General features: G+C 36.5%; 1 protein-coding gene across 1 annotated transcript; it reads left to right on the top strand.

Moving 5' to 3' along the window:
- The first annotated feature begins 367 nt into the window (after positions 1-367).
- LOC140866711 (putative UDP-rhamnose:rhamnosyltransferase 1) lies at positions 368-1850 on the top strand. The gene has a single exon (XM_073271743.1). It carries the CDS (start codon positions 408-410, stop codon positions 1794-1796), a length of 1389 nt encoding a protein of 462 aa, XP_073127844.1. The 5' UTR covers positions 368-407; the 3' UTR covers positions 1797-1850.
- Positions 1851-11097: the final 9247 nt, after the last annotated feature.

Raw genomic sequence — 11097 nt, 5'->3', positions numbered from 1 at the left:
CAAAGCAAATTGGACCCAACAACAATGACGTAAAGAATCGAACAACACACAACTTGGACATCACATGCATGGCCTGCATTAATTATAATTTATGATCTTTCAACCGGTACGCCTCCAAATACATACATACATACCTATATGAAAGCTATTTTTATTTTATTTTATTTTCTTTTTTTTTTTACCAAAACGCATGTTTGACATTTTCCACCTAAGCCTACTATTATGAGCTATTTTTTCAAAGTTTGTCCCACCGATAGCCACACAATATATATATATATATTATATATTATCCCACCGATAGCTAACATTATTATTTATTATATATATAAATATATTGATTCAAGTTCCTTGCCTATTTAAGAAAGAGTGAATTTTCAAGCTTTCATTAATTCCCTTGGGAGTAAAGCATGGCGAGTAAAGAGTACCATATCCTGATGTTTCCATGGTTGGCATTTGGTCATATGATACCATTCCTCGAGTTATCAAAGAGATTAGCCGCAAAAGGGGTCCTGATTTCATATGTTTCCACCCCAAAAAACCTGGAGAGATTACCCCCAATCCCATCAGATTTGCAGCCTAGAATAAATCTTGTGGAAATCCCATTGCCAAGAGTCGAAGGCTTGCCCCAAGGTTGTGAAGCAACCGTCGATCTGCAGGATGACCAAATACAGTTCTTGAAAATAGCATACGACCTATTAGCTCAACCGTTGGGAAATCTCATCCAGAAGGGTGTTCCAGACTTGATAATCGTCGACTTTGCTCCAGATTGGATACCGGAAATCGGTGCAAAATATGGTGTCCCGAGAGCGTTTTTCAGTGTATACACAGCCGCTTCAATGGCTTTCGCAGGGCCACCGGAGGAGCTCAAGACTGGTAATAGACGTCCAAGTCCACAACATTTCACGGTGCCACCGGATTGGATCCCTTTCCCGACTCTTGTGGCAGCCAGACCAGATTACGCAAGCAGTATGTGGGGTTTGACTCATACCCCCGATGCATCAGGTGTGTCCGGTGGCCATCGTCTTGCCAAAGTCCTAGAAGACAGCAGCTTTTTTCTGTTCAGAAGCTGTGAAGAGTTCGAGGGAGAATACTTGAGTGTTGTAAGAGGAATCCATAGGAAACCAGTTTTGCCAATAGGCCTACTTCCCCCGGTACCTGAAGATCCAAGTCATGAAGCTGACTCAAACTTCAAATGGTTGGATGGACAAAAGCCCAAATCTGTAGTGTTCGTGGGGTTCGGGAGCGAGTACAAGATGCCCATCCAGCAGATACACGAACTTGCATTCGGAATCGAGCTTTCCAGATTACCTTTCGTTTGGATACTGAGGAAGCCACAACATGTACACAGCTCAGAGTTGCTCCCTCCTGGATTCGCTGACCGTACGTTAAGCCAAGGCATCGTTATTCAAGGATGGGCTCCTCAACTGGAAATCCTCTCACATTCTGCAATCGGAGCATGTCTCTTCCATTCTGGATGGGGCACCATCGTCGAGTCTCTTAGCTTTGGACACCCTTTGATTCTTCTTCCAATGATAGTCGATCAAGGACTCAATGCAAAGCTGTTGGTTGAAAAGGAAGCTGGCTACGAGGTCCCAAGAAACGAAGACGGTTCGTTTAGTCGTGAAACGATTGCGAGATCAATGAGACTGGTTTTGGTAGCAGCGGAGGGGGAGACTTTAAGGTCCAAGGCTGCGGAAATGACAAGGATTTTCAACAATCCGGAGAGCGAAGAACGCTATATAAACAAGTTTATGGAGCATTTGGAAAAGGATGGAATTAGCAAGAGTAAAGTCTAAAATACTGTCGATGGATAATTGCATGTACTACCCATTTAATCAGGACATTATTGAAAACCCCTTATTACTATTAACCATTTATGTTTTTTAAATTTTGAACACCAATACCACTTTGAACCTATACGGACAAATAGAGGTGTCAAAATAGATTAGATCCGTCGGGTTGGTCCACACTATTCCATCATACAAAATAAGTGGGTTGGGTTGATGATTTTCCAATCCGTCAAAAAAGTTGGCCAGCCCGCCTCGTTCCGTCCCGCCTAATGGTGGGATATGGTAGGTTACGGGTTGGTCCGCCAAAACCCGTCAAATTATAGGTAGGTCTACCGGGTTGGCTCACCTCGCCACCTAAAATATGTAGGTTGGGTTGGTATTTTCCTAACCTGCCTAAAAGATGCATGGGCTGGCCCGTCCCAGCTCGCCTAGTGTTGGGTTGCGACACGTTGTGGGTTAGCCTAGCCCATTTTGACACTTCTACGAACAAGGAGCTGTGTGTTCAAAATTTGAAGACATTAGGACGTATTTGTTCAAAGTTAAAAAACATAAAGAGCTAATATATAATTCTTTTTTCAAAGAAATATTTTAACAATCTCAGTATTTGATGAAGATAGTGCATGCAATTACCTCTTTTGTTAATCAAGTTTGTCATGCGCCTATTCAAAAGGGATTAGGATCCCCTACTGTGGGCATCCCACAGTAGGGGATGCTGTGGAGAGCACATGTCCTCTTTGCTTTTTTTTTTTTTTTTGGTTTGTTTTTTTTTTTCTTCAAATTTTATATTTTTTTATTCTTTAACTCAAAAAGTTTATTTTTCATCACAACCCAATATTTTCCCGAACCGAGTTTTTGCAATTTTTTCTATCTAGATTAATATCAAGAGAGAGATCGGAAATAAAACTTTATTTCGATGGGATTCTCGAACCGTCTTGAAATAATATTATAATATATTAATAATTTTATTAATAGATTAATACATTCAAATAATATTATAATATATTAATAATTTTACTATATTTGGTTTATAAAAGTGAAAACAAACGGAAAAAAGAAAAGAAAGCAAAGAGGACATGTGCTGTGGAGTACCGTTTCCTCCACAGCATCCCCTAATGTGGGAATCCCCACAGTAGGGGATCCTAATCCATTCAAAAGTGCTCAACTTTTGTCAATGTGTAATAAATGTGTTGCAACTTGCAAGTCTTATAAATGCAATGCTTTTCATGCGTATTGTCTATTGATTTTGTGATGAGATCATATTTGAATTGTAATATAAGAAAGTTGCATATCAAGATCATTATTAATAAATTTCATTAGTAAATAGCAAAATATTTTTTTCGCTTATAATTCATCCATCAACTTTTTACACATATTTATTCATCTAATAATTACAAATTTTTGGGGGAAAGTAAAGAGCAAAATAAATTTTTCTCTTCTATTTCCCCATAATTTCATTAGTCATCAATCATTATTAATAAATTGCTTTCTCATACCTTTCAAAAAAATGTTTTTTTATTCAAATTTTTTCATCATTTAAATTATAATTTTAAAATTTCAGTTTTCTTGTTTTATAATTTCATTTTTGCAAAATGTGGACTTGTTTAATTTATATCTAAACAATAAAAGGAGTTTGGGAAAATTATACATGCAACTATACATATATGACTCCGAGTAAGATCTGTGAGTAAGAAAATAAATTTTTATATTTTTTAAGTAACTCAATTTTAAAATATAGATGTAATATTTTATATGTTGTAAAGATTTGTAGCTTCTATATATCTTTCAAGAAATAATATAACGTCATATCCGAGGAAAAAAATTATTTTGGATAAACTGTATTTCAACGTAGCTGTTGAATGTGACACCTTTAAATATTTGAGTTGATTATTAACTAAAAAATATTAAAGTTAAACCTAATTTTGCCATTTCCCATATTAACATTATATTAATTAGAGGACCCTTCGGTTTCCTTGTCAAATTACCACTTGGTACACATTATGAGATGAAAAATGATTTGTAATATGTATGAATGATAAAAAGATAATATATAAGGATAAATAAGATGATATGATAAAATATATGTCGTTTGGTATGATTTTAACAAGATGGATTAAATTTGTCTATTGTAATGTAATGCCCAAATTACTCTTACCATATATGCTTAATTACAACTAATTTTTAAATAATATCTAAACCAAGTTAATGTTCAAATTTGTTGGTAACTTAAATTGTCATTTTAAATATCTGTACGCACGTATTATATTGATATTGGTTGGTTTAATCAAAGAAAAAATGATAAAATAATTTTTTTTACAAAATAAAGTAGAGAAGAAAATAAGTATGCATTCAATAATTATATGTTTTATTTCTTAAAAAAATAAAGAAAATTAATTATGTTTTGAATAATTATTAAATTATAAGTTTTGGTCTAAATACAATTTCTAAAATTAATATTTAAATAAATTTAAGATATTTTCGATATCACCCCTTATCAAGTGTTTTTGCTAAGTTTTTTCTTAAATATACCATAGAAGATTAATTGAGAGAGTTACATGGACAAATAATTTATTTATTTTTAATTTTTTTGTTTTTTTTGTTGTATGTTTTTTGAAAAAATAAAAATTTCTCACCAATCTAGGTAATAAAGAACAAGAGTTGATATTAGTTTCACTCGCATTCTTTGTAACTTTTTTTATATAAGCAACATTCATAGCAATATATCTCATCAAGATTCAAATATAAACTTCAACAAAAATAGCATAAAAGACACATAAAGACCATAACAAATCATCTGCATATTCTTGTACACAGTATATCGTTCAGAAATCCACACATAAAGTGCAAACATCAAAACTACCATACAAAGATTTCAACACAATATAGTGGAACTACAGTATCATAACCCATGAAGTCTATCAAATATACCAAAACAAAGATTATGATAGTACCTCAATTGAAATATGATGCGCAGTAAATGTCAACCAGATTTCAAAAGCCTCATTACTAGCATAAGTCTTGCTTCATCGAGAAGATTGAAGAAAAGAAATTGTGTGGTTTTTCCACCAACATCTCAGCTTCATTGACTCTATTTTCCACTGTCAGATATGGAAACATCCCTAGTGCATCAAATAATTCTTTTGTTGCTTTTGATATCTCCTGATCTTGGCTGAAGGGTTATAACCCAATTTGTTCTCCAGATCCAAACCCAAAGGATTCAATCCATTTGGGTCTCATATTATTTATTTGGGCATTTTATCAAGACCCACAAATTTCTAAAAACCCATAAGAGGCTCAAACCTATGAAACTCTCCGACTATCTGTAAATTCCTCAAGTCCTCTCAATATTAAGGTACGCATTCTATAATCACATGCTCTAGTTCTCTAGAACTTTTATTGGGCAAATACTGACTTGAGCGTCGGAGTGTTTTTGCCGGGCAACCCCCGACTCCACTCACTTTGCTTTGTGATGCAGGTAACAACCCACGAAGTTCGGTATTTGGAACAACCCGAGTATTAATCCGGTTATCCAGATCTCCACCAGTTACCCAGATTTTCTCCAATCGGGTAATATCAATTTTTTGCTACATTAGTTTGGCGCTGTCTGTGGAAACTTGTTCACATACTCCATCACAAACATCTCAAGGAAGTAATCACAATGAAGACCCACCTCCCATCTCCAAACCACCGCCTGGATTTTGTTTCACCAGGAAACGTTGACAGCCTTAATGGAAGGAACAGTTGCACGCACAGCGACTGAAGCGGTCGCTCGGTTTGTAGCATCCCGTCAACGCCGAAGCATTGACAAGAGAGCTCAAAGAATAGGGTCATCATCTCGTGACCCTAATAGAGAAGACCCAAAGAAAACTAAGTCTAAAGTTAATGACAAAGATCCTGAGGGGAACAAGAAAAACACTACTCATAAAGAGGGTGAAACAAGTGCTCACATAGTTCTCGATGTTTTAGAGAAAAACAAAACCACTAATCCAACCCGTGGATATGGATCTCACACATATGTAACTGAAGAAGATTCGTCAGCAATCTTGTCTGCACGTCGGAGCCCGTTCACTAATGTTATTCTATCTGAAGCATTGCCTAATGGAGTCAAAATCTCCAATCTACCTGAGTTCGATGGAACTAGTGATCCTCAAGATCACATTGACAAATTCTACGCGAAAGCATATTTATATGACATCACAGATGCGGCTTATTGCAAGATATTTCGAACAACGTTACCAGGGCAAGCTCTCACATGGTTCAATAAGCTGTCGTTTGAATCCATCGCCAACTTGGAGCAACTCATCCAGCGCTTCATCCAACAATTCTCAATTAACAAGAAATACCCAAAAACAACAGCATACTTATTCACAATTCTTCAAAAAAATGAGAAAGTTTGTGAGACTATGTTAAGAGATTTACTCACGCGGTTCACAAAGTCCAACACGTGAACCACGATATGTTATCTGGAATAATGCAGCAGAACTTGCGTCCTAGAAGATTCAAGGAATCTATAGCAGAAAAATCTCCGGACACCTTGGAGGAGCTGTTGTCTAGAGCGGAAAAATACATCCGCATCGAGGAAACTGATGAGTTTCACTCCTCGGAAAAAGAAAACGAAACAAAGAATACAATGAAATATAACGCAGGACAGAGAGTCATGTCAATCTAAAAAAACTCTATACTCATAGAGCAAACACCTGCAAGCTAAAATAAATTTCTTGTTGCTATTTTATTTGCTCTGCAGATCAAAATGTTTATTTAATTCTCTTTTATTTTAAGTTTAATAATAAACTTACGTTGATTTGTTACTTTTTTTATTTAATTATATAGGAAGGAACCCAGATCCGTTAACGAATGCTTAACTCATACGTCACGACCCATGCATTCATTAAGGCTACTCATCCATCAGAGGCTTGGCTAGTCCTGTAGGACTACCTAAGCCACGATGCTGTAAGAGGTCAAGACGAAAAAAATACAGTCCCGGGATACCTCACCACCTAAAAAATAAAGTGGGTTCAGGACTTCTCCATGAGACAAAATCTTAGGAACTTGATCCACTCCTAAACATTATTTCTCCTAGAGCACAACAAAAAGTCATAGTGACACAGCAACTATAAATAATCCAAAAAGTAATAGCGACTATAAAAAAATTTTCAAAAGAAGTCGTAGTAAATATTAAAAAATACCAGAAAAAGTCATAGCTAATATAAATATTTTTTCAGAAAAAGTCATATCGACTATAAAAAATTTATCAAGTTATAATGACTATAAAAACAAATTCATCAAGTCATGATAACCATAAAAAATTCACCAAGTCCTAAAGATTATACAGAATCATAGCCCCAAGGGGTTACATCCAATGCACCAACCTAAGAGGTTATGTGAAATACACTAACTCAAGGGTTTCATCGAAAATACTACTCCAAAGGATTGCAAAAAACGCATTCCCTCAGGAGATTTCTTAGAAGACAAAAATCTCTCAGGCGTTCGAAAAACTCTCCGTCAAAAATATTATAAGTGACGGTCCTTACGCATCCATCGGAATAGCAGTTGCGGTCTAACACCCATATGTGAAAAAAAACCGTCGTTATATTCCCGCGGTCCGATTTTTGAAAATAGTGAAAATTCACTTATTACATTCACTATCATCGTTAATTAGGTTCCGCTAGATCAACAAACTAGTTGGTATTTCGGCTCACCCTCAACAAGTACAATACCTTATACCATAACGAACACCCCACCAAATATATATTTTAAAATATATATCTATTGCACCTTTTACACTATCACTCAATGCAAATAGCCAAGTCATAATATTTTTAAAATATTAGACAAAATTTGTCATAGTGAGACATTCAAAATTCTCACGACTTTATGGTGAAGCAGACCATGCATTTAAACACAAATAAAATAATTATTATCAACAACAAATAACATGTGTGTATATGCATATGCATGTATATACATGCATCTATCCATCCCTCTCACGGCCCAAGAAATTTATCGCCGCTTCGTCGCCGCGCCATTATAATCGCACTATCATCGCCGCTGTACCACGGCCACCGTCACGCTGCAACCACCGTGCCCATATCGAGCCGGGAAATGGAGCATCCACCAGCGGTGAACGTTCCATGCTGGAAGTCGACTCCGGGCACTGCTTTTTCTCCATCTCTTCGAGCGACCATGCTCCTCGCACAAAAATGCCACAAACGCTGCCGCCTCCATCGAGCCAGATCAGGAAAGCTTGGAAGCTACTCCATGGCTGTAAATCAACGAGAGCCCATCGCCACCTTTACATCGCGCTGCCAATCACCCTTCTCGAGTAGCATCGATCGAGCCAGATCTGGACGCATCCACCAACAGTGGATGCTCCATGGCTGGAAGTCGATCTTCGAAAGCTGCCGCATCTTCTTTCTCCTATCACAGCCATCGCCATTCAACGCTGTCGTCGACAATTTAGCCGTCCGTCGATGATCCTTGGTAATGGTGGAGAGATGGTAGATTGAGATTTACACACCACAGATAGATAACCATATTTTCACCCAAACTCATACGCGAAGATAATACACAAATACAGATATGGACACATACACACAGAACTCACATGATAAAAAAAACAACAAATAACTAGATAATAATATTCATGAGAAATAATATAAATATATATATATAGAGGTTTGTTATGCTGCCCACCAACCATGACCGACTCCGTGCCCACCATGTACAAGTCAACTCACCTATTGTACTGGTCAATTCACATATTGTACATGGTGGGCACAGAGTCGGGCATGATTGGTGGGCAGCATAACAAAACTTTATATATATATATATATATATACACGCATGAGCAAAAGAATAATTATGGGGTATTCACATATTTGCATATATATTCATGCATCAATATCAACAAATAACTAGATAATAATAGATCATGATAAATAATATAAATATATATATATATACGCACATGCACAAAAAGAATAATTATGGGGTATTCACATATTTGCATATACATGCATGCATCAATATAAATGTGTATATATGTATCCATCTATATTCTCCACTGCCCAAGAGCATCGTCGGCATCACTGTCGCCCTCTCACCGACACCCACGATCGGAGCTCCAGATTCAGATCTGGCGTCATCGTCGCTGTATCTCCTTCAAAGCTAGCTCAAGCCGCCGTTCCTCCTCCCTTTCAAAGATCTGCCCGCCGCACCTGCATCTCTTCTAACACGACCCGCTGCCTCGCTCTCCTCTCACCAGCGAACGGAAACATCCTCCATCCTGCCTAGGCTGCTGCCACCGTTGTTTCTCCTCCAGGGCTACATCGTGTCATCTCCTTCTTCTCGATCTGCCATTCATCTCCTTCAGATATGTCGGTCCCCTCTCGGCGCCGCAACCACCGCCATCCCTCTTGTCGTCGATCGATGATGGAACAAAGGTCAATGGAGATGTCGGAGAAAATAGACACCTATCCCATAGGGATACACATGATAGATGCTTATGCGTATCGATATATGCACACAAATTTAACCATACATTAAAACCAAAGGAAGAACGAAGGTGGAAGATGTGCAGAGGTTGTGCCGCAAGGCCCACAATTACATATATTCTAATATATATTGTAGGGAAAATTGCTTTTTTGGTCCTGTATGTTTGTCACTTTGCGATTTTGGTCCTTTATATTTTCAGATTGCAGTTTTAGTCCGCTATCTTTATTTTTTTGGCAATTTTAGTCCTTTTTCCGATGTGGCGCTGACGTGGCACAAATTCAATGCTGATGTGGAGCTGACGTGTACAGTGTCACGTCAGCATTTTCGAAGAAAAAGGACCGAAATTGCCAAAAATCGAAACATACAGGACTAAAACTGAAATGTGAAAACATAAAGGACCAAAATCGCAAAGTGACAAACATACAGGACTAAATTTGCAATTTTCCCTATATTGTATATTATATATTATATTACGTACATCTACACCTATCTATCTATCTACATATATGAAAGCATGCTATTTCTTAAAATGGCCAGTTCACTCCCGGTCTCCCGTCCGCCCCCTTCTTACAAATACACGTGTCTTGTGTCCTACTTCTCCACCGATTCCCTGAAAAAACCAGAGAATATCAGAGGTATGATTGATAGACTAGTTTTTTCCCATGTGCATTTCCTTTCATCGGTTTTTAACTTAAACTACATACATAAATTTCTGCACCTTGTAAAATCTCCGATTCATTTACACATTTAACAAAGCCTAGATCTACATTTATATTCTATTCTTATTTGGGTTTTTGGTTTCCAGGCCTGTAATTATTACGACTAAAACTAAAACATTTTTAACCATTTTGGTGTCAGTGCAATTTTTGCGATTATTAGTCTCTCAATGGAGCTGCTTTTCGAAGGTAACCATCTTCTAACTCAGTTTTTCCACTAATTTTTTGAATTCTTCCTTCCTAAGATAGTTTGTTCCTTCCATTATGAGTATATTTTAAAAAATGAACAATATCCTCATTTTCAATCATTCTTCTGCTGGGTTGAAGTTTGGTCAAATGTACTTACTAAATTCTTTATTTATTCTATCAACACAAGACGTCTTCTCATGGGTTATTAACTTTTCTTCACCCTAAATTAATATCATCTTATCTTCATGGCAAGAAATAATATCACCATGCTAGGTGAACTATTCCCTCAGTTTATATCAGCATATATTAATAGTGCTATGTATGGAAAACACAAACAATAAATAGTAGAGGTCTCAACTTCGAAAACTGACAAACATGGACATTCAAAGTGTCATTTTGTGATGATTGACATATTTAACAGCAAGAAGCTTGAAGATATTGTTCCATCCTCACACAACTGTGAGTTAATGTGTCGTCGATTTATTTGTTTAATCCATGCAATCTTTGTTTCTGACCTTCAAACAATGCACTCAGCTTTTGTATTCAATGACCAACAAATTTGACTTCTTTTATTCTTAAACGTTTTCTAAAGTGCCTCATGTCAACCATTCTGATTATCAGCTTACTAACATTTGTGAAGATGGTTTTGTAAGTTGTTTCATTTTACACTATCCTATGCTGAATTTGGTTTAATTATACTTATCCTCCTATATACTGTTGTCGTTATTTATGTGTATGATCTTACTATTAGTTTATTTGCTATATATTTCTCTTCCTTCATTTCTTGTGATTCGTTTATTGCTTCCTCTTTCCTATTCTAATTTATATTTTCGCTTTTTTTATAAATTTAATTATAGTTCAGGTTATACAAATTTGTTCTATTTGTCTATTCCAACACAAAAAAGCTTCAA

Source organism: Henckelia pumila, chromosome 4, assembly GCF_033568475.1.
Source record: "Henckelia pumila isolate YLH828 chromosome 4, ASM3356847v2, whole genome shotgun sequence".
In the NCBI taxonomy this organism is placed as follows: Eukaryota; Viridiplantae; Streptophyta; class Magnoliopsida; order Lamiales; family Gesneriaceae; genus Henckelia; species Henckelia pumila.
This window is presented reverse-complemented; position numbering and strand designations above follow the sequence as displayed.

Bases quoted from the DNA above. Each gene is read 5' to 3' on its own strand.
- LOC140866711 (XM_073271743.1), top strand. From the start codon at position 408: ATGGCGAGTAAAGAGTACCATATCCTGATGTTTCCATGGTTGGCATTT.